General features: G+C 36.0%; 1 protein-coding gene across 1 annotated transcript in view; it reads right to left on the minus strand.

Annotated features, from left to right (window-relative positions):
• Positions 1-24,030, minus strand: part of LOC145660749 (prostaglandin E synthase-like) — a 62,886-nt gene extending 38,856 nt beyond the window's left edge. Inside the window, exons 1-2 of the mRNA XM_081726158.1 lie at positions 23,817-24,030; positions 4,332-4,411 (exon numbers count right to left, since the gene is read on the minus strand). Coding sequence (XP_081582284.1) covers positions 4,332-4,411; positions 23,817-23,822 — 86 coding nt within the window. The 5' untranslated portion in view covers positions 23,823-24,030. The remainder of the gene's footprint in view (positions 1-4,331; positions 4,412-23,816) is intronic.
• Positions 24,031-26,068: the final 2,038 nt, after the last annotated feature.

Consider the following 26,068-nt stretch of genomic DNA (forward strand, 5'->3'; position numbering starts at 1 on the left):
TCCAAGTAAGTAAATGTGTAATGAAGACACACCCACCTAATCCAAATTCCAAACCAATCCCTTAGCACAGTGACGTAACTAAGGGGGGAGTGGGGCAAACGGAGCTTTGTGTCCCGGGCGCCGGATTGGGGAGCTTAAAACTGCGCAAATATTTACTTTCACTATAAGGTAAGGAAAAGAGTTTTAGCAAACTAAAGATTATTAAAAATTACCTCAAAAACTTACAACGATAATGACTCCTCACCAACCTTACGACCACATTTATAGGGCATAAGTTAGCTTCAAAGCTATGCTTTGAGGATGATGTAAAACCCTTTACCAAAAAAAAAAAAAAAAATCCTCAACTTTAAATTTTATTTCCAGCTTTTTTGTTTTCTTTTAACTTACATCGATTTAAGAGCTTTGCATAATGTCCGGGTATAATACTTGAGATAACAGATTGACTACTTGTCATTTTAAATATTCTATTCTAAAGCAACAGACTATTGATTCATTCTACACATATGCACATCCCGATATATTTCTGAAAATATTTTCATTTGCAGTTATTATGATAAGACTTTAAGAATATCAAGTATGCTACTCTCAAATTATTTGGTAACCAAATACTAATTAATTTGGTGTTTTTATCTTGTACTAAAATGAAATTATGTATTGCAATTTTGAAATCAAGGTTTACCAAGTTGAAGAAAAAATGGAATAATGGTCAATCCAAATGAAATCGACCAATGATGGTTGCTGACAAAATTTAGTTTCTGATTAATTTTTTAACTAAGTTTGTACCATATTCTCGGAGTTCAAAACGGGTACCGTAATTGCGGGCTACTTGGACCCTTAAGGGACTACTTGGACCCATACCAAAAACTCGTTTAAAGTCCCATATGCAATGCAATAATGAGTGAGTTCAGAGTTAGATCCGTTAGATAGGATCAAAATGCAGGCATACACACATTGAAACTAGTTCTGTGGTAGGCTACGATTGAGCAGCATTGGTGAGAAAGGTCGTTGACGGAAAGAGTGTATTTATTGAGCGCCAAACTTTTATGTGTGGACACTATTTGCAAGGAAGTGGAACCAATGCTAAGTAAACACATAAGTAGTTACATATAGGTTAATGAAATTGACATGGTAAACTTTCTCATATACAATAAGATGTGTGCGTAATTGCATTATACAGTATATAAAGTGTGTACATATGACCTGGAAAACATGGATATTTTGTCCCACATCTTTTGTTATCTTTATCCCACCTCATCCTTTGTTATCTTTATCAATGAAAAATAAAGGGCTGTTGCCACGTGTCACACAGGTAAGGACTTTTCATTGTTTCCTTAAGGATACCGGTACAAAATGGTACATCAATATAAAAGATTGCCTGCAGATCGAAAATATTCTGATTTTTCATGACAGCTTGAAGAATGTTTACCAGCAATTTAGTCGGGGAAAATGTCGCGAAAAGAAACAGAAGCTCACTTCAAAATAAGTCGTTCCACCATAGAAAGAAGATTAAAGAACACGTCAAGGCAGAATCCTGGCCATCTGAAAGTGTTCACTGAAGAAGAAGAATTAGCCTTCGCTAGTCATCTTCATAAAGTTTGTGATTTCGGATTCCTCGTTAATTAACTAGATTTCAGATTTATTGTGAAGTCCTATTTTGCTATGCATGGGAGAACTGTCATTGCTTTCTAAGACAATCTTCCCAGTCGAGATTGAGTGAAGTTATTTTAGAAAATGCACCTCCAGTCAACGACTAGATTCGCTGCTAATATAGATAGGGCTCGTGAAGCTGCAGAAGAAAACGTAATCAGCTATTACAATCATTATATTTGATAGTATCTCTTAACATGTTCTCTTTGTGGTTTGCAGTAAACAAAAAGTATTGTTCTTGGAACACATACGTCCTACTTAGTCTCAGAGCAGATTTCAATGGTTTTGTGTAGGAAAATATGGAGGTGGGTTCAAGTAGCCCGAACGCGAGTCTTACTTGGATCCATTTTTTTTTTTTACAATAATCGCCTGTGCTTTGTTTTTAATATATGTAACTAAAACTATCCTCGATATGTGCAATAAAGCCTGGAGTTTCACTTAATATGGGTTATGACAATAACTTTTGAGTTTTGGTGGATGAAAATAGGCCGAAAGAACGAATTTGTTGCAAAATTGGGTCCAAGTAGCCCGCATCTACGGTATTCATTTGTTTTTTAGCCGTGCGGGTTTTGTCGCAGCGGCCATTTTGTATTGGCACCTGAGCGTATTTTGTACTTTTCAGAGGATTCCGGTAAACGCTGTAACTTTTTAGGTTTTAAAGATAATGAGTTCAAACCAAAACCATATGAAAGATAAAGGAATGAACAACATTCTGTATTCTGTGGATACTGAGACGTACTTTAGAACGTCGGGGAAAAAAGCTCTGAACATTGATGTTGGAAACCTAAAAATGTCCGTTTTGGAATGTATATTTTGAAACGAAATAAATGAGACTCAAAAAAATGAAAATGAAAAGAAATCTTTGACTTTTACGTCCCACGTTATGCTGGTTAGTTAAATGAGACGGTGATGATGACGAATGAAATAGAGGAATGAAGAAAGTAGAAGGAACCGGAAAACCCCCGAGAAAACCTACGCACACGGTGCTTGTCCACCACAAGGTTCACTTGGGAGCAGGGTTTGAACCGGAGACCCCATGCATCAGAGGTGAACGTTCTACCACTGATCCACCGCGGCCCCCGACTTATGAGACTCACCTTCAATTTTTTGTCTACATACAGACTAGATAATAGACAACGTCCCAAACAAGTTTCGGATCTGAGAACCATTTAATTTTTTTATAATTTTTTAACATTGCGAATTTTCGAAAATCATGTATTTTCACCATCAAAAATCTCAGGAACGACGCAAGTGAAAAATCTGAAATTTGCATTAAATACACGATAGTTTTGCAGTAACACGTGAGTAAAACTGCATCAGTGAGATTTGAGTAGTTTCTAAGTTTTATTATTATTATTATTATTATTATTATTATTATTATTATTATTATTATTATTATTATTATTATTATTATTATTATTTACTAAGACTTAATATCATGAAACGCCATGAGACGTGGATATAAACTTCGTATCAAAAGTCAAAATAACAAAACAGTAATGTTAAATTGGTAAAACGTGCCCAATTTATGAATCATATCTTGTTCAGAAAAACGAAACGCGTCTATTATTTCTTTTCTGCCTATAGCGCTGCTGTTAAGACATCACTGAGGTAAACAGTTGAGTTGATTTTGGGTTTAACGTCCCGTTCAGCAGCGAGGCTATATGAGACGAGGACCTACTGATTAAGGTGGAATCCGAATCACATGAGCTCCTGCCGAGAATCAAACCCGAGTCTCCCACGCCAAAGGCGCGCACGCTAACCGCTTAGCCACGGAGGAGCTCCAGTGAGGTAAACAGTTGAATAATTTGTGTACAGGGTTTGGCACTGATATTGAAGGTACAATATGTAGGAATTGTGAACTCTGTGGGTGTGAGTTTCCGAAGAACCTTAGTGATTGGCACCCACACCTTGTCATTCGTAGGTAGTTTAAAAGAGATTCTTGGGCCATGGGAATGGGAAAAGTGAACAAAATGATCGTCCTGACTGATGTCTTCAATTCTCCCAATCTGCCATTTCTTGTCGTAAATACAGACTACGGTATCATTAGGTGCAAATGACATGTTATGTTCTGGAAGTACTGAAGCACTGCAATCAGTAAGTTCATCTGGTTGTGACAATTCATAACATCTGATTTGTGTTTGCGTCAGAGGTATAAATCTACGATATGATCTTGTATTGATAATTCTTTTACAAGTAACAAATCTCGAATTTCTCGCTGTTTGCACTTGTTCTAATGAAACATAGATAAATTGTATGTCTGAGATACTATCAACACAAAACCTAAACATCTGTTCAGCTGTTAAAATTTCGAATTTTACATCATTGCAACAACTTATAACTGCACATTGCACCGTCAAAGTGAAATGACGAAACCATCCCATACTTAAATCTCATCTATGTTGAAAATCTGATCGAGATCGGTCGAGTGGTTCAAGAGATTAAGAGTCTCAAACATAGTCACTTTCAATTTTATAATATAGAATATCATTAAAGCATTAATTTGTTTGGCCTGGCATAGACTCCAGACAAAAGTTCTGAAAACGTTTCTGGTTTGAAGTGCTTCATTATTATTATTTTCTATTGTTTACGGTTTATTTACTACTTGTTAGCACTTTTGTTGACGTCGGTTAATATTGTTTCTTTAAAAGATTTTTTAAAAATCTAATTAACATTTAACTTACCTTCTAACACGTTCAACGTCGGGGTCATCAAATTTAACCACACTCTTGGGTAAGATTATGTCCTCAGGATTCGAAAAGACCTGAAATAAAAGGTAAGTAACGTTAATAATTACTCTATATTTTGTAATAATAAACAAATAATAAGACACAATTACGTAATACGATTCACGAGCTGTGACAATTTACTTTAAGAGGCCTAATCACTGCGAAATTAAAATACCGCTAATTTTACAGTAATTATGAGATATCTTTACATAGATAAAAGATAATCGAAATGTGGAACAAGAGCGCTCTAGACAATATTATTTTCCATGAGATACTGTTATCACAAGTCACCTAGTGGTTTTCCGTTTTTAGCCGTTTAGAAACGCGAAAATAAATGCCGATTTTCAAAATGGCTCGAAATCGAAAACAGATAAGTGAGTCGTGATAACGGTATCTCATGTATATAAAATAATATTGTTTAGGACGCTCTTGTTCCACATTTCGATTATATTTGATCTCTTTAAAGATATCACATAATTACTGTAAAATTAGCGGTATTTTAATTTAACCGTGATGAGGTGTAAGTTTATTGTACAGTACATACGAAAGGAATGCTGCAATATTCCTCCTGGTATTCTGAAAGCAAACACTTTTACCCTTAATTAGCATTTAAGGTATTTACGGAACGCTTTACTCGCATCATTGACCACAGGCACTAAATATTTCTTGAATTCTTCCTCCATTCAAAATTCTTGAAGTAATGTTGGCTATATACAGTATTTGTGTACTATTGATCTAACACAACATTAAAAGCACACAGTCCTAGTCAAAAACATCAATGCACTGTTGATGTAGCACAACACTAAAAGGACCAGTTCTAGTCAAAATTATCACAGCACTGTTGACTTAGTACTCTGTTGTTCTAGCCCAACACTATAAATACACAGCCATAGCCAAAAATATCAGTGCACTGTTGATCTAGCACAACAACAAAAGAAAACAGTCCTAGCCAAAAATAAGTGACTTGATCTCACACACTACTAAAAGCACACAACCTTAGTCAAAAATATCAGTGTCCTATTGATCTAGCACAACAGTAAAATACACAGCCTAGCCAAAAATATCAGTGCATTCTTGCTCTAGCACATATCCCTAGCCAAAAATATCAGTGCACTGTTAATCTAGCACAATACTAAAAGAACACAGCCCTAGTCGAAAATATCAGTGCACTTTTGATCTAGCACACCACTAAAAACACACAGCCCTATCCAAAAATCAGTACACTGTTAATCTATCACAACACTAAAAGTAAATAGCCTAAGCCAAAATATCGGTGCCTTGTTAATCTAGCACAGCACTAAAAGTACGTACATACCCTTAGTCAAAAATATTAGTGTCCTGTTGATCTAACATAACACCGAAACTTCATAGTTCTAACCAAAAATACCCTCAAAATACTATGTGTAATTTAAGTATGCGTATAAATGAGCTATTTGAGAGTGAAATATTCGAAATCATGAATTGCCGTTACATCTGTCTTGTACTTAAGAATGATACTTACAAGGAAAGAATCTAAATACATTATGGAGTAGTCATACAAGTAAGCAAGCAGAAGGAAGTCACATTTTATTTTCATTCTGATCATATTTTTAAAGAAGTTATATTTGACAAAAAAAAAAAAAAAAAACGTTTAAAATCTACTCAAGACAAACGACGAGAAATTGGCAATTACAAGTACCAAAATCATAGCTAATAGCTAAACTACACTTATACTGGCTAAATATCATGTCAAATTGGATAAATTTTTAGGCATAAGTGATTAGATTTGGTAGCAAGTATGTTTCTAACATATACTTGAAGCCTCAAATCCATATAGCCATTTGTGACTTCGCTACAGGAGTAAACTTTGGCATAAAACCACTGATTTTCGTCATCATGCACCATTACGAGAGAATTTGTCCTATCCGCTTATTTTCTTTTGATTTCTGGCTATTTCTAAGATCTAAAGATGGTAATTTACAAAATAAATACATGTCAGCATTGATATACGCCATAATGTTATAAATGGGTTCAAGAATATTTTTAAAAGACTCTTAAGCTTGATTGCAGAAATTGAAATACTACCTGAAACCCAGAGACCCCTGGTGACTATATGGTTAGCGCTTGTGTATTCGGCACGGGAGAAGAAAGTTCGGTTCTTGGTCGAAACTCTTTAAGTGATTCAAAATCCACGTTTCCTTGTACGTCCTTGTTGTACAGAACCTCAGTATTGAAACTAGTGTCCTCCAAAACAGTTCCTGGAGCTCACTTTGGTTGAAATAGTGCTCACATTTTTTGAAACAGATCTGGTGTTCTTCCTGGTTTAGATGGTGTTCCTATTTCAGGAGAAACAGTAGGAGATCTCTTGTTTCTGTTGATTTGGATTTTAATGACCTTCCAACACAGAAACTACATATGAAATATGGACTTACGCCTCATCGTTTGATCCGAACCAGTTGAACGGGGACACAGCAAATTAGCGATAGAGTGGTCATCTGTGTTGCGAGCAGCATCTCGTTTGATGTATTTATTTATGCTTATTTCTGGGCATAACCCGCATCTATGGCCTTCAGACTGTCATGTATGAGGCATGACATTTCCCGACGAGCACACTATCCAGGCAAGGAGAAAGAAAGAGTGGAATGGAGGAGTGAAGGAAGCGAGGAAGCGGCCAGGGAGTTGTATGTTAGATTATCATCCTTGTATCTTGCTGGTGTGAAGAGGAAATTTAACTCCGGATTTTTAGTCCGAAAAAAAAAAAAAAAGATCTTACAACTTTTCTACCAAGTATCCCCACTGTAAATTGAGCACGGGACCACTTGCACCACATGCAAGACACTAGGCGAGGCCATTCGTTTTATTTCAAGCTACGTGAGCTTGTGGAACCAAGTTACTGCGCATCCATGAATATTTCACAAACTTGTATAGCAGATGAAGGTCTACCACGATGGCAAGTTTTTAACCAGATCGGATAAATTCGGTTGAATTTGTATGATAGGAATTGAACTTCTTTTATCAACAGTATTTTTTACGATTTTATAATTCCGAATGAAATAATCTACTACTTTGATTGTGCACAACGTAGGAACCAAGTTGCTGCGCACCCATAAATGTTTCACAAACTTGTATACCAGGTTAAGATCTACCACGATCTGGGCGAACTTTTGTCCCGATCAGATAGCGAATTCAACCGGTCTGGACAAAAACTTGGTATCGTGGTGGATTATGACCTGTTATACAAGTTTGTGAAATATTTATGGATGCGCAGCAACTTGGTTCCTACGTTGTGCAGAATCAAAGTAATAGATTTATAACCGCTACCAGGTTATAGAAGTATTTTTTGTGGACGCCCTGTATATTTCGTGAAGACAGTGATTATTATTTTCGATTTATACTTTATTCTGCAACGCACATAAGTTCTTTCTTTGGTGGGAATTGCTTCTTTCCCACACAATTGGACAAAGAAGTCTTTCATCGTTTTTTCATATATATATTTAAAACGTTGCTTTCGCTGAGAACATTTCAGTTAGTGACTAACCATTTCAGTGTTTCTCCCTGACTCATTATATGCATAGTATATATTCTATAGTTAATGGGAACTGAATTAAGTGTTTTCTTTAATCGCTTATGGAAACATTATAATAGATTGGAGAAATACGGACTGACCAGATGTTTCAGTAACCAAAGTGGCACCAACTGTGTTGTTTCGTAGCCCGTTATCTGTACTTTCTCACGCCAGTGTTATCGCCGTGTCTAGTGCATTATGGGCAGTTGACTAAAATTAACAGAAATTGTTTTCTATATTCTGTTTGTATGTGCATACAGGTGAGTTAACTGAGTAATTTTTGAAATGAACTGCCAACACTTTTCTGTTGACCATTGCAATCCGTAGCTTGAGCTTGGACGCTCAGGGAGTTTGACTCCAGGTCTGGAAGATGCAACCACGCATCTCGCGTTGAACTTCAAACATAAGTTGTGTTAAGGGGCACAAGCTATTTAGCCGGTGAAGGACGATTTCTTACGGCTAGCCCCAATCAGTGAAATCCCAGGTCCTCAGACCTTGTGCGTTTAAAAAGTTATATACGCGCCCACCAATATCAGTATCTCACTGGGCAGATCTTCTTTTCGAAGATTCACCTTTACGCTGCAGGACTGTTCAGCGTAACAACTGGATTCATCGTGGGACGATCCAGACAACTTTTCCCCAGTGCTAATCCCCCAAGTGCGTTAATGGTGTGAGCGAAGTGTTTATAGTGATATCTGAATTATAATCATATATATATATAAAGGGCTATATTTCCCGAATAGTGCAAAACGTAATTTCAGCGGCAAAATTTATTAGTGTCCAGTGTTGTATTCATTTCTCTTCATTATTTTTTTTTCAAAATAGTGTCCTAATAAATAAGTATAGTGTCAATTAATCCAGTGTGTTTTCGTTGTTTGCATGAGTGATGTTTGTGTGCGTTGTGGTCTGGATGACCGTCTGATCGTCCGTGAGGTTTTCGAGACGAGACACCCGAACCTCTCGGCGCCTAATGCTCATCTCATTATTGAGACCGACGAGCTTTTTGGGAAACAGTTTGTAATCTTCTTTGGAGAGGTCTTCGTCGTCCTGTCCAGGTAAGTTAAAGTATCAGGAGTATACTTATTGGTAATACCACGAGCCGAGGACAGCGAACAGAACCACGCCGGTTACAAATAAATGGACCACGAACTACAGGACGGTTACAAATAAATGACGCCCGAACAGCGACTCGAACACTCAATCGGTTACAAATAAATGGACGCCCGAACAGCGACTTGAACTCCTGGCGATTATAAATAAATGACGCCCGAACTACCGACCCGAATCGAGACCGTTGGTGCTCGAATACTCACAATATTTTAATATACCATTTCTTTTTCAGCTCAGTACCAGAAAAAAAAATCTCTTTTAGGTGATTTTAATCATACATTCTTGTGATAGTTCATTTTATTCTAATTGTATGTTTTAAGCTTTATTCTTGTTCAAGATGGCACACCAGAGACTTAATGCGATGGCTAGGGTGATTTCACTTCTCGAAGAATCGATGAGAGACAATAAAAAGAATTTTGCTCAATTTAAAGAGAATTTTGCTAGATTAGAACAGGGAAATAAAGAGAATATTGAAGATTTAAAAAAGGAAAATAAAGAAAACCTAGATGGATTAGAACAAAGAAATAAAGAGAATATTGATAGATTAGAAAAAGAACTAAAGAGTGGATTAGGTCAAAAGATAGACACTTTACGGGACGTGTTTCGTGAAAATAGTCAGCAAACTGAAAATGCTGAAAACAAAACACCGGAATGTGAACCCCAGTTACAGTCAGATGTTCCTACTGGATACGAAACACCGGAATTTGAACCTCAGTTAGTGACTGATATTCCTAGCGTAAACAAAACATTGGAATTGGAACCTGAGCTAGAGACTAACATCGCTAATGAAAAGGAAACTCAGGAATCTGAACTCCAACCAGAGACAGGTAGTCTAAATCAACCTCGTAACATATCTGATAATGATTTTATCTATTCAGAATCTAGTGACGCCGCTTGTAGTAGAAGTAGTGAAATCCACGAACATATGATTGTAGACGACAGAGGTCGTAAGCGCACAAAACAAACTACCACAAACTACAGAGAGAAAAAGCGTAAACGAAGTTACAGTTATTGTAATAAGCAAAGATACCAAGTTCAGATCGTAAACAATACGAAATTTAAAGGGAATCAGAACCAAGACCGCACTCGAAAAGGTAGTAACAGAAACAGAAGGAGTCGTAAATCACGGCCACGAAATATGAGTTATCACAAACGAGATAGGAAACGCAACTTGTGTGAGAACATTAAGAGTATTTCTGTACGTAGTAGTAATCACTGTAAGAATAGACGAACAAATCGTGATTATCAAAGTCGAAATAGTAATCATAGGAAAAGAAAAAAAAAAAAGGTAACCAAGACTGTATGTTGATACAAATTTTTCTCCCAGGATTAGCGACTCATTTCTAGGCAATAAACATTCATTCATTTTTCTTCCTTTTTGCTTTTAGTTTTTGATCAGAACACCTGGATACGAAAAGGAGAACTACGCATTTCTTTTAATACTCCTTTTTGCTTCCAGCTTTTAACCGTTCGGCAATGAGCAGATAACAGGTTTTTCTTTCTTTTTCTTGTTTCGATAAGGCAGTCGCCAGACTGTAGAACCACTTGTGTTTATGGTTACGAATAACGGGTGATATACAGCTGATTAATTCTTTTCCTCTTTTTGTCTTTGCTCCGTGTAGCACTTCATACCTCAGTCAGCTGTGCATTTGTGTTGCAAACCTTATCACTGACTTACTATTAGTTTAATGTCATTAATTTTTCTTGTTTTCATTTCAGATGTTTGAATTTAGATCTTTTAGTAAATAATTAACGTAATCACATACGTAGAGGGACCGTACTTATCCAAAAACGGTTTGATATCTTGGCGAGATATCCGTACCCTCAGCTAGTGGGAAGATGTTTTGGCGTTATAATATGTATTTTTATTGTGTTTTAAATTTTAAAAATTCTTTTAGGATCCCTTCCCATTTTCGAAATTCTTAAATAGGCTATGTTATTTCATGTTATTTACAATTCATGTTTGGTTTTCTTTTTAGAATTTTTTCCAAAAATATCTAGATGCGCAGGATCAGAATATTTTAGTTGTTACTAATATATATGTATATAGCTGTATGGTTATAATTAAAATTTAGTATGTAATCATATACGTAGGGAGATTGCATTTATCCAAAAGCAATCTTGAACTAGTGGCGCAGTTCCGTATTCCTAGCTAGTGGGAAGATATTTTGGCGTTATAATATATATATTTTTATTGTTTTCAAATTAAAAAAAAATTTTTTTTTTTAGAATCCCTTCCCACTTTCCAAATCCTTAAACATGTTATCATACGTATGACTCACAATTAATGTTTGATTTTCTTTTCAGAAAAAAAAAATATCGAGATGCCCAGGAAGAGAAATTTTTTAGTTATTCATTATATGTACACTTGTATATTTATGATTAAAACTTAGTATGTAATCTCATGCGTAGAATATGAAACTTTACATTTATAATCAATGTTAAATTTCTTTTTAGTGTTAATCTTAGATTTTCGTTTTCATTTTAATAGTAACCTGTAACTAGATATGTGTATTCTTAGTTTAAATTTTTTAGTATATTTATACGTCTAGTAATATTCTAGTGAATATTTTAATGTTTATGAATCGTAACTATATTGTGTACTGGTATGTTAAGGTGTTGTAATTTTTTTTATTAATTTTCAGAAAGCTATATTTTAATCACAGTATGTCCCAAAACTATTTGGAATTTGTTAGTAAAATTGTTTTTGTTATGGAGGATTTCCCTCAGAAATCAACATGGCCAAAGATTTTGAAATACAAATCTTTAGGTTTCAGCCATAACAAACAGTATGGAGGATTTCAGAAATCAACATGGCCAAAGGTTCTGGAATACAAATCTTTAGGTTTCAGCCATACTACCATTGACGGATGATTTTCTTCAAAAATCGACATGGCCCATTATTTATGAGGTTTCAGCCGTCTTAGAGATATTGTTATAGATCCCGAAAAATAAACTTATTTTCTTTCTTTCCAACAGCATGAAGCCATAACGTTTTATAAAAATTATTCTCTGTCTATTTTATATGCTCGATGACTGAATTTTAATATGTTAATAAGACCATTTTGAATATTTTGTAGCGAAGATGCCTAAGAAAGTTTAACTGTCGTGAAATTACATAACTGTTTTGTAGGGAATTTAATTTGGATGTTTTCAGATCGACCAGGAAGTTGTAATGTCGTTGACTATATTTTTGTTCGTATCCCATGTTTTTCTTTTAGTAGGTCTCATGTGTTTTGTCTTGTAGAGACATTTTATTGTGCTACGAAAGCATTTGTATTTTGTGTGTTTACACATTTTTTTTAGGTGGAAGACGTATGTTATGTTCCAGGGAACATACGCGTAGTTTACTGGATATTAATGTTTATATTTCAGTTTTGTGCAGAAACAATTTGTAAGTGCCTATGGTTGCAGGCCTTTCCACGTTTCTAGTTTTTTTGCCTCGCAGGTGTCGATGGCATATTGTGTGTGTAAGTACGTGTAGTATTACACATTTTTCCCACCTATGGTTTTGGTCAATTCATGGCGTAATGACCATTTATTTTCAGGAATGTTTGGACTAGTGAGTCAACTTCCTTGACTTAGACCTTCGAAAAACTTGGATCAATATTGGATAGTTTTCAACATTTTAATTAATAAATTTTTTTGCAGATAATACCCATCTATTTTGGTAACCCTACAATGTTTACGTTTATGGAAGTGAACAACAACCATTATTTTAGGCTTAAGCTAATAATAACCTTGTTTCAGAATAAAATCATTTGTTGTATTGAGCATTATCGAACTAAAGTCTCGACGAGCAGATGGCATTTGATCTTATGGCATGCCGAATTTCCTTCGTACATGTCAACGAAATCACGATCTTTTCTTTGATATGCAGAGTCATGCTTATTTCTTGGAATTACTATGAACGTCAATTTTGACACTTAAGTTTATTTTTTTTTTATTTTTGAAAAACGATTTTTCGTTCTTTTCTGCCAAACAACACGAGGCACAGTTAAAAAAAAAAAAAAAGGACATACAGGTGAAAATCTTATTTTGTTTATATATTGTCAGTTTATCATGTGTTTATATTTCCATTCATTTTACTTTTTTAATGATTTTCATATTTTTCAAATATATTAGAGTGATATCGAAACTTTAACAATAATTTTAATATTTTAGTACCTTTAACATGTTTTGCTATTTGCTTATTCATTCACATTTTGATATTTTAAATACAGATATCAGTATATTTACTAATTTTTATTGAGATATTTGATAATTCTTTAAGTCGATGTTTTCATGAATAGTTATCGTGTGTGTATATTTATTTCATATTACACAAAATAAAGTGATCGAAACGGAACACTTAAACATTTTACGAAAAGAATTTATTAATGTTTAAAAAAAAAAAGGGATTTAAATAGCCCTATAACGTATTTACTTCATATTATATCAAATAAAGTGATCGAAACGGAACACTTAAACATTTTACGAAAAGTATTTGTAAAAAAAAAAAAAAAAAAAAAAAAAAAAAGTAAGAATTTTAATAGCCTTATAAACGCTTTCTGCGAACTTAAAAAAAAAAAAATATCATACAGGTGTTATAACCATACCTCGTTTCTCACACCAGTGTTTAAAAAAAAAAAAAAATCCCCTTCACCCCTTATCAACTCCTCGTTGGAGAACCATGGAGGAATGGAGGATACTCACACAGGAAGACAGCATGGTTTCAACATGTGAGGAAACGGAAGATAAGGAAACCCAATTGCACCAATTGTTCAAGAGGATCTTATTACTTCATGGAACATTTGGATTGGACATTGCTCATGCAGGAACCTCATCATGTTGTCGTGAGTGAACAAGTTCTTTAACTATTTTAAATAGCCCTTTTTCAGGTGAACAACCATTCATCGTTTATGCACGTAAGTCTCACACCATATGACAGTGTTGCCAACTAACTTATTTTAAATTTTCAGGTGAAAAACCTAATTTTATTCATACTTCGTCAGACGGCCAAGGGTTCTCAACCTGTCTACGTGTGCACTTGACAGGTCGTTCCACGTTTCAGACGCCATATATAACCGCTACCAGGTTATAGAAGTATTTTTTGTGGACGCCCTGTATATTTCGTGAAGACAGTGATTATTATTTTCGATTTATACTTTATTCTGCAACGCACATAAGTTCTTTCTTTGGTGGGAATTGCTTCTTTCCCACACAATTGGACAAAGAAGTCTTTCATCGTTTTTTCATATATATATTTAAAACGTTGCTTTCGCTGAGAACATTTCAGTTAGTGACTAACCATTTCAGTGTTTCTCCCTGACTCATTATATGCATAGTATATATTCTATAGTTAATGGGAACTGAATTAAGTGTTTTCTTTAATCGCTTATGGAAACATTATAATAGATTGGAGAAATACGGACTGACCAGATGTTTCAGTAACCAAAGTGGCACCAACTGTGTTGTTTCGTAGCCCGTTATCTGTACTTTCTCACGCCAGTGTTATCGCCGTGTCTAGTGCATTATGGGCAGTTGACTAAAATTAACAGAAATTGTTTTCTATATTCTGTTTGTATGTGCATACAGGTGAGTTAACTGAGTAATTTTTGAAATGAACTGCCAACACTTTTCTGTTGACCATTGCAATCCGTAGCTTGAGCTTGGACGCTCAGGGAGTTTGACTCCAGGTCTGGAAGATGCAACCACGCATCTCGCGTTGAACTTCAAACATAAGTTGTGTTAAGGGGCACAAGCTATTTAGCCGGTGAAGGACGATTTCTTACGGCTAGCCCCAATCAGTGAAATCCCAGGTCCTCAGACCTTGTGCGTTTAAAAAGTTATATACGCGCCCACCAATATCAGTATCTCACTGGGCAGATCTTCTTTTCGAAGATTCACCTTTACGCTGCAGGACTGTTCAGCGTAACAACTGGATTCATCGTGGGACGATCCAGACAACTTTTCCCCAGTGCTAATCCCCCAAGTGCGTTAATGGTGTGAGCGAAGTGTTTATAGTGATATCTGAATTATAATCATATATATATATAAAGGGCTATATTTCCCGAATAGTGCAAAACGTAATTTCAGCGGCAAAATTTATTAGTGTCCAGTGTTGTATTCATTTCTCTTCATTATTTTTTTTTCAAAATAGTGTCCTAATAAATAAGTATAGTGTCAATTAATCCAGTGTGTTTTCGTTGTTTGCATGAGTGATGTTTGTGTGCGTTGTGGTCTGGATGACCGTCTGATCGTCCGTGAGGTTTTCGAGACGAGACACCCGAACCTCTCGGCGCCTAATGCTCATCTCATTATTGAGACCGACGAGCTTTTTGGGAAACAGTTTGTAATCTTCTTTGGAGAGGTCTTCGTCGTCCTGTCCAGGTAAGTTAAAGTATCAGGAGTATACTTATTGGTAATACCACGAGCCGAGGACAGCGAACAGAACCACGCCGGTTACAAATAAATGGACCACGAACTACAGGACGGTTACAAATAAATGACGCCCGAACAGCGACTCGAACACCTGTTGGTTACAGATTATTTCATTCGGGATTATAAAATCATAATGAATATTGTCGATAAAAGAAGTTCAATTCCTATCATACAAAATCATCCGAATTTATCCGATCTGGATAAAAACTTGGCATTGTGGTAGACCTTTATCTGCTATACAAGTTTGTAAAATATGTATGGGTGCGCAGTAACTTGGTTCCTACGTTGTGCACAATCAAAGTAATAGATTATTTCATTCGGGATTGTAATATCGTAATGATTACTGTTGATAGAAGTAGTTCAAATCTTTGTGGATATCATTTCTCACATATTGCAAATAAATGATTCACAATCTTACGTAAAACTAAAATCAAAAAGGACGATTTTTTTACTATTACATTTTCAAAGTTATTTGTCAAACCTTTCTGCGTTTTTCTTGGATTGTAAGTGTACAAGGAAGAAACATAAACTATATTTTTAAACTTACCCTCTTGGTGAGCCTTGCCTTGGCTACAAGAAACGTCATGGCAAACATTTTAGCCACCAATATAGCTGCATAAAAAGTGTACGCAGCAAACACAGGATTATCCCATGAAAGAATACTATGCACACATGTGCTCATTGTCATAAATTCAAACACAAAACCTGACAAAAACTGAAAAAAAGTCACTTTGAAATAAAAAACATGTTTAACGTTTGTTCAGCTGCATTCCCTATGACTTCTCCTTAATGAGTATAGGTCAGCTCTTGACAGGTAAATACGGAAGAACTGCCAATTATCCGTCACTCTTATGCAATAATCTTCCACACTTTTCATAATTTCTCACGGTTTAATAAAGCATTATTTTTCCACCGAGAAACTTGTAACTTCTTTCTCACATGCGCTGTTATTACGGCATCTTTGAAGGTATATGATATATATGAATTATTCCACATATAGAGAATGTTTTGAAAAGTTACAGACAGTTACGGCCCTAGCCAATTTGCCGTCCCCTTTCTCTAGAAAGAACAAGTCTTAAAAGCCACAATTTTAAGTATGCTACCTATCATGAACAAAGAAGGAAGGGAAGTACCACTCGCACTCAGAAAGGCCTAAACACTACAAATACAATCTCGTCGTGTTTTTATCCTTTAAATTATAATCTATTGTGTTAGTGAAAGATAAAGCAAACACACCTGTAGAGGAAAGACGGTAATCCTTTTTATAGAAATGAATATCGAGCTTCAATCTCAATGTATCAGTTTGCAATTCCAGTACAACTAGCTCTTTTATCTTTTTTTCTTGATTTTCCTTCTACATCTGTTAAAAACTTTTGAAAGAAAACTTGTTTCCAACTTCAATGCTAAGGAACTTGTTTGTGACAAAGACAAAACTAGTTTTGATATCAAAACTGGGATAACTAACTACTGTTCGAGAATTGAGTTCTTGTATTTGGCAACACTCAAGCAATTCATGCTGGGATTTGTTTGACCATTATTTGCATTAACATTATCAATGTGATGCGATCTAAACACGATTTATGAATGTAGTATTGAAATAGAAGGTCCGCTTAGTAAACTTAACTACCATCATCATGAACTCTGTTTTCAACAAGAAATATTTATTTTAGATTTTACCGATCCTCGAAAGTTGCCGCACAGTGCAAATGCAATGTTACACATGTGGTGCAACCGGCTCTGGTTACAAATGAAACTTGTAAGGTCATTGCTTACGGTATATTGATATATATATATATATATATATATATATATATATATATATATATTGGAGTAGCCGGAACCCATAAGAAGATAAGTAGGATATTCAGAAGTGTGGATCGAATCATTTACTTAAAAAACTTGAAGCGCTAGGTATGAATAGAATAGCAAATAGCGCTAGGTGCCTGTAGAATAGAAAATATTGATATGGGTATATGCCAATATTATATGTCGAGTCACGTGCTTGTTTATTTATAAAGACTGGGTATTCACCAAGAATGGAAACCCGCACCGTACACAAGAAGTCCAAGTGTGTTAGGCCAGTGCTTTGAACAAGGCCCCGGGCCTCGGTGAAAACAGTCAATCTCCGGTTTTAACGTTGACCAGCATAGAGTAAAAACCGGCAATAAATAGCGACAAACTGTTTTCTGGAATCAACTATGCATCAAGAATCTATTCCATCTCCACTATAATAATTCTTACTAACAAAAGTGGTTTGAAACTATACCACTTGCGGTTTCAAGGTTATTAATTCAGAAGATATGGTACAGATGTACTGTACGAATCCACACATTTACAAAAGTTACAGAATAAATTTGTAACACTTTAATAGACCAGTCTGTATATAACCTAAACAATATTGTGTTCTTACCTGTGAGGTGCGTATCTACGTAGAAATACATGAATGAAAGTCTAACTTGTTAACCAGGGATTCGCCAACAAGGTAGATACTAACCACAGTAAAGTAAGTGTGCTAACTCATGACGCGAAACTATAGAAGTGTCCGAGAGTTAAGGGATCCACATAATTGTGAAATTCACGTTACGTATGTGCTATGTTATTTTGGAACCAAATATGTTTTCATATGAAGATATTACCTACGGTATAACGTCTTTAATAACGTACAAATATGTAATCCAACACGTAAGGTAAGAACATAGCGTAAGGTAAAGTAAGGTATTATATGCCATATAATGTTTTGCACTATAATCGTATGTGTGTTTACCTTCCTTCGCCGACGCGTCTGCTACCACTTGGGCCCTCCTATGGCTGCTCTGAATCGGTAAATAGTATTTGTGGTTTTTAGTTGTCACTAGTACAAGTTTGGGATTGCGGTGGCTCAATGATACAGCATTCACCTCTAGTGCATGGAGTTCTTGGTTCGATACCAGCTCGCCTCAAATGAGCTTTGTGGTGGACAAACATCGTGTGGATGGGTTCTCCCGTTTCCTCCCACTTTCTTCATTCAGCCATTTCATTCATTTCTTATCTTCATCGTCTCCTTCAGCCTAGCGGCATAAACGTGGGACGTGAAACTTATACCGCCTTATGCAGAGTCGTTTTGACGTCTGATTAGCGTCATACTAAAAGCCTGACTACTGCAGGAAACGTATGTTAGTCGAACTCTTTAGTACGGCACTAATCAAGCGTCAGAACGACTCTGAATAAGGCCAATAAAGATTTATAATGATTAGTACAAGTTGTTAGTGTCTAACATAGTAGTTCTTGTCGTGTAAGTACACTAAAGTCGTCCTACAGTGAATCTGTACAGAGGAATGCAGTCCACGCCCCAAAAAATTATTGTTAACGGATAATCGATTTACTAATTTTTTTTAAAAAAGGTCTGTATCTAATGAATTTTTGTATGTATTGCTCCGAATATATATCTGCTCCGTAAATATACCACAGAACCCGAACTCTTCCAGCAGTGTACACTCATGTCCAAAATGATTGTCGCATATCTATAACTGTCTTCTTGTAAGAATATAATTTGATAATGATTTTGCAGGGTACGTTTAATACTGATACTATGTGTATAATCGGGAAATGTATATTTGTGGTAAATTTCACTGGAAAAGAATTATAAATACGAAAATTAGAATGAGTAAAACAAAGTGTTGCTAAATGGACAAGAAAGTTTTATTTTCGTTTTATTGTTCTTATTTTCTGCTTTTTTGACATGAAACTTTTTACATACATGTCTTTGCCGATTATACACATACTAACATTATAAGAAATACCGGGCGAATTCGTTATCAAATTATATTCCTACAACAACATATTTATAGACATGCGACAATAATTTTGGACATGAGTGTACATGTGGTATTGTTATTTGTTAGAATAGGACTTACCAAATTCTAACCAAGTATGCTGCTAAGGAAGTTACATAAATGTCATACTTACAAATTAAATCTAAAACATGTCTTCTTCAACTTTTGCATCCAAATATTCTACGGCATTTTCCTGTGGTATCCCGTCTGTAACACTTTCTACACGGTAAACTCTGCGTCATGAAACGATCGGTCACGTCTTCGCCGTCTTCCAAAGTTGTTCCTCGCGCGGTAGTTGTCACAACAGAAGAACTAGTACTGGTTTTACACCTGTCCATTTGATCGGGGAATACGATTTGCCAGTCAGTACACTCTTTAGATGGAATACTTCGTCCTCTAGTGCAAAAAATCAGTGTTAAAAGAAACCACAAATAAATAAACACAGCCATTTTTGCCTAAAAAACAAACTGAGATGTTGTAGCAGTTACTTAGAAATTACACCATGTGAATCAATCAACGAGTTTTTATTTCCTAGAACAGGTGATTGCCACGTTAACAGTGTTGCTAAGTATATATAAACGGAAAATACCTAATTAGGAAATAATTTGTAGTTCCAAGAATTTTTCTTGCCATTTAAAGAACACACAACTATAACGCGGCAATTTCTTTAAATCTTTTACATACGCAATTAATGGTGTCAGTGAGGTTAAGGTCACATTAAGGATATATTTTTCGTGGGGAATCCGGGGGGTCAAGGATGTGACTCCCATTTTTAATGCGTTTCCTAATTCAGATTTTTTTCTGAAATACTGTTAAGCTAATGTAAATATTGTATTAAAATATAGTCTACGCATTATTCATTGCATAGGCTTTTAATACAGTGTATAATAATAATAATAATACGTTAGGTTGTTGACACAACAGCCATTTTCAGCTCCGAGCCTCTAAGAGGTATATATTTGCAGTTCAAGGTAGTGCATGTTGAAATTATTTTCAGTTCTTATGGTGGGTCCATTCCTCTCCTCACAAGTTAAATTGAGGAGAGAAGATTTCACACAATTTAAAGCAGTAACAAAATAAGAAATATATTATTTTGGGGACCCTAATAGTACACATTTCACATTTGAAATGGGCCCACATCACATTTTTCATCATTAAAGATTATATATATATATATGGGATGTACGGCCCTAATCCATGAATGGCGTATCTGTAAAACGATCGAGTACACTATATATATTTGTCACCACTATCTTTACAGCAACGCCAGGTTTACTGCCAGCTCCTTCCCCTCTCGATGTGGTTTACTAAGGAAGGGGAGCAGCAAACTGTGACGTCACGTGAACCTACCAACTGCTTCGAATTGAACTCTTTGTTGTAGCTTGGAACCCAGGTTAATAGTAGGTTCCATCCTTTATAACCTCGGTGCTGAATAAGGACACAAAATAAGGAAAAATTCAACTTGAGTAAGTACCACCCTTGAAATTGATGGCGAATAAGTCGGATATCAAAAATCTGCATAGTAAAGTGATTCAAATGATAAGCAACTCAAGTCATATTTTCACGCCAGTTCAGTCAAATTGTATGTTTTGTAGATCTCATAAGATATATATACTGTCTCTTTTTTCAAAATAAAAGAAAAAAACAAGTGAAAGTCGAAAAATGAGAATGAAATTTATGAACAATCTTTCAAATTACAGTTTCTTAAAATTGTTGGATTTATTTGAATTTAGTAGCTATAAAAGCGGAAGAAATACTATATCATCGCGAAATAGAGTACCATAGATAGATAAATACAAAGAATAATACGTGTCTTTTCGTAAAAATTCCTGCACCGACTCTCCGGATGCTTCGATGATAGTAGAATATCAAATACTGATACTGGATATTAGATAAAGCCTCCAGTCTTAGAAATATTTTGAACTGTCACGACATACGATTAGGATTAGGAATTAGATTTCTTGGCTTTCGGCATCTATGGCCATATTAGCCCATCACTAGGATTAGGATTAGTAATTAGATTTCTTGGCTTTCGGCATCTATGACCATATTAGCCCGTCACTAGGATTAGGATTAGGAATTAGATTTCTGGGCTTTCGGCATCTATGGCCATGTTAGCTCGTCACTAGGATTAAGATTTGAAATTAGATTTCTTGGCTTTCGGCATCTATGGCCATATTAGCCCGTCACTAGGATTAGGATTAGGAATTAGATTTCTGGGCTTTCGGCATCTATGAACATGTTAGCTCGTCACGTATGAGGGATGACGTCTCTCGTCGATCACATTATCCAAGGAAAGGGGAGGAAGGATCGGCCTGGGTCCAAGGCTGGATTAACGCATCTGGAGGCCTGGGGCTAGAAAAAATATATGGATGACTTCATCTAATGCATTTCTATGAAAAAAATGAAATGAAATTTTTCAATTTTACATCCCACGGTATTGCCGGCTATGCTAAAGAAGACGGTGATGATGAGAAATGAATGAAATGGTGGAATCAAGAAAGTGGGAGGAAACGGGAGAACCCAGAGGAAACCCACGCACACGGTATTTGTCCACTACCAAAGTTCATTTGGTGGGAGCAGGGTTTGAACCCGGGCCACCATGCATCAGAGGTAAACGCTCTACCACTGACCCACCGTGGCCCCTTACATTTTTGTGAAAGTACAGTAGAAAGGACAAGGGAATATGTTCCATATTTTTTGTTATATTTTATTTTATGGTGTGATTGTATTTTCATGATTCTTTTTAGATAGCCAGCTGAGAATTTGATGAGAGTAGAGGCCCTGGGCTATAGCCCCCCTTAATCCGGCGCTGCCTGTGTCTTATATGTTAGGTACTATCCCGGCATTTGTCCGGTGTGAATGATGAAAACGTCACTCAGGATGACTGATCTGAAAATGCTTTTGCATTATTTCCACCAAGTGTTGTCACCATATACGTATACAAAAGTGAGAGTGAAATTGGGGAAAACCATGGAATGGTATTTTATAAAAGGAAATCGATGGATTATTGGAATACGTTAACGACCCGGAGTCATAATTTCCTCGGGGATATTGCCCATGAAACGGAAAAGGATATTAGGCTATAATTATGAAATAAAGTGTGAATGACAGTTTATATAGACTACCTCATATTTTTAAACAAATATATTGTTTATTACTCAGATACGTGTCTTGCGGTTTTTATGAGTGATAAGGAAATAAGTTGACAGAAATCAAAATTCCGTACTCTCTTCCTTCCCAATGACTCTCTTCCGTTGGGTTATTGGGGAAGGAAAGTAATAAAAATGAATTTAATTAAATAACAATTTACGTATTTGTGGCACATTTTAAAGCAAATTAAGGCCCATTTGCGACTTATGATACAGTCAATGAGTGGAAGACCGCTCGCCTCTGGTGTTAGAGGTCCCTGTTTCGATTCTAGATTAAGTAGGTTTGTGATAGTCGACACCGTGCCCATACTTTATCTCAAGGTTCTCCCCCATTTTCATTTCACCAGTCCTTTCATAATCACTTACTTTAATTTAGGGAAGAGCGTAGACTGAAAGCATTTGAGAACAAGATCCTGAAAGGAATATTCGCACCCAAGAAGAATGAGAATAGGGAATGGCGGAAACTTCATGACGAGGAACTACGTAATTTATGCAGTTACCAGACATTGTTAGGGTCATCAAGTCTAGGAGGCTCAGGTGGGCAGGTCATGTAGCCAGGATGGAACAAGGTAGGAACGCTTTCAAAGTCTTAACTGGAAGACCAATCGGAAAACGACCATTAGGAAAACCTAGGCGCAGATGGGAGGACAATATTAAGATGGATTTCGTAGAAATAGGAATACAAAGTAGAAACTGGTTCCAGTTGATTAAGGATAGAAGTTAGTGGAGAGCTTTTGTGAACGCGGAATTGAAATTTCGAGTTCCATACGCCATAGAGTTAGTTGGTTTTTAATTGAGCATTCACTTCCTTTACACATAACGATATAATTGTAGTACGTTAAATTACATATTCATTTTTTCTTTTTGAAACTGTGTGAAATAACACTATTTTTTGAAGTAGTCACTTGAATTATAACTTAGTCATTCTCACAAGAACCAGTGACCCGGCGATCCGGAACCAAGCAAAAAAAACCTCCAGCACCATTATTTCAAAAGTCCTTAATGGAAAAATGATGTCCAGTATTTGCGATACAAACCTTCATTTGTTTTATTGTTTTGTAAATAAGGTTTAGAGATTATTTTTCTGTGGTTTAATTTAAAAATGTTAAAAATTAACTTAAAAATGTGTTTGCTTTTTTTTTTCAAATTTCGGGAAACTTTAGAGCACATGCGCGACCGGAAGATATAAACCGATTTTTTTAAACTCTCCCCAATTCGCAATTTTTCTCTGTACTACGATATATATTTTTTAAACTATTTTCGGCTAACCCTACTGGCCACCTTGTGGCCACGGGCTTGATATAGTACACTTTAATATTCCATAATATCTTGTAGAAGGGGACCAAGCGAGTTTGTCACTTCCTGTAAGTATTAATAAAATTAAAATTACTGTACTTACCAGCATTATCACACGAATATTATGGTTTTAACTTCTACATCTGAAAATTTTCCGACACTGTCCTTCAGTATCCCGTCTGTAACACTTCCTACATGGTAAACTTTGAAACAAGAAACGGTCCACCACATCATCTTCGCCTTCCAGTGTTGTTCCTCGAGGTGTAGTCGTCACGACAGAAGAACTGGTATTGTTTTTACATCTGTCCATTTGGATACGAAATACAACTTCCAAATGATCACTACATTCTTTAGAAGATATGCTTCGTCCTTCGGCGAGAGAACATAATACCACAAGAAACCACAAGGAGATAAACAAAGTCATTTTTGTGCAGGAAACACAGTTTAGTAGTTGTTCACAGGAGCGCATCGTTTTAATCAATCACCGGAATTCGTTTTTCCTTCTTTACTTTGGTTTTAACAATGTTGCCAACTACTGGGAACAGAATATTTGTTTTTTAGAAAACCGCATCTTTAAAACATGACTTCAAATCAGGCGGCATGACATCGAATTATTCACACGTTCTCAGTGGCGGCGCTAGGTTTATAATAGAAAGGGGGCAAGAGGGGAGGTAAAAAAAACTTTGGGGAGACGAGTCAACCAGGGTTGCTTTGCTCTGATTACTACTACTACTAATATTATTATTATTATTATTATTATTATTATTATTATTATTATTATTATTATTATTATTTTATTCTGAGCTTCTACTAATCCAATTGTGTTTATATTACGTAACTTTATAACACACATGTGACTGTAGTTTATCAATAATTATCAATAGACGGAAGTACAAAAAGATAGAACTTATAAAATGTTCAACGTAAAACATGGAAACATGCAAATACTCAGTGGTTAACCATACTCAGGAGAGCATACTTAATTAGAGATCAGAACCACAATTAAAGAATGCATTAATGAACAAAGGTAGCTTCTATATCTGTAAACATCTCAATGAACAACAAAGATTTGAATGTCATATAGATTTCAGTGGTAAATTCTACAGCAGCAGTTCGTGATCATGAGCTCACAGGTTGTACATAGAAAAATGGGGGGCAAAGAGGGTGCGAGAAAATATATTGGGGTGGCGGTCGCCCCTCCTCGCCCTCTGTAGCGCCGCTACTGCACATTATGTAGATTAAACGAAGCGTAGTGTTAAGACACAAAAGTATGTTATTGAAATTGTAAGGGGGAAGGGGGGAATGAGGTATTTGAACTAAACAGCAACTAAAACAGGGATACAAATAACCACTCGTCCACTCGCCCCGGGCGAGTGGTTCATCGCTGCGGGCGAATTTTTAAACAGTAAAGAGTATAAAAATCACGATTTCCGGTGGGGGCACTCGGTCGAAAAAGTTTAAACGCTTTTTCAGGTCAACCACCCTGAATGAGGTTTTCCTGGGTTTTCCTGATTCACACCAGGCAAATGCCGGGGTGGTACCTAACTTATAAGTCCCAGGCCACTTTCTTCCTTCCTCAATCCTTTCTTCCTTCCCTTTCCCCGGTTTGTGTGCTCGCCGAGGGACGTCATCCCTCAAACGTGACGGGCTAAATAGCCATACATGCTGAAAACGCTGAAATCCAAATCCTAAATCCCTAAAAAACACGATTGGGATGTGAAATGTGGGCTAGTAGCTTTTTTTCTTGGGCTAGTAAAATTTGTATTGCTTATTTGTATCCTTGAACTAAAACTTTATGGGCAAATAAATGAAACAAAGATGTCTTTGTGAAAATGGTATAATCATGCTTTTTATACTTCTTTTGTTGACGCATATCAATGTTTCAATTGAAACAAGTTGAGAACATCGCCAGAAACAATTGTTTAGGAATCTTTCACTAATTATCTTATAATGCGTTCTAGATTCTTAATTTCTTCACGCCTTCCCACTAGCTGCACACTGATTTGTGAAAATGTTTTTTTTTTTTTTTTAAATTAACATCCCATGTTTATGCCTTTTGGGCTAAGGAAGACAATGATTAAAGCCAGGGGTGGATCTAGGGGGCGATCGGGGCGATCGTTCCCCCCTGGAAGAGGAAACTTTCTTATTTTATACATATGAATAAAACCCATCCCAAAGTTTGGAGCCCTTAAAAGTAGCAGTATGACAGCCCACCGCCCCCCCTAGAAATCGGTCCTGGATCCGCCCCTGATTAAAGCATATGAATACTGATAGAGAAACCGATGAATTGAGAAAGTGGGAGGAAACGGGAGTACAACGAGAAAACCCATGGACATGATAGTGTCCACCACAAAC

Source organism: Thermobia domestica, chromosome 9 (assembly GCF_964235325.1).
Source record: "Thermobia domestica chromosome 9, izTheDome1.hap1.1, whole genome shotgun sequence".
Taxonomy (NCBI): domain Eukaryota; kingdom Metazoa; phylum Arthropoda; class Insecta; order Zygentoma; family Lepismatidae; genus Thermobia; species Thermobia domestica.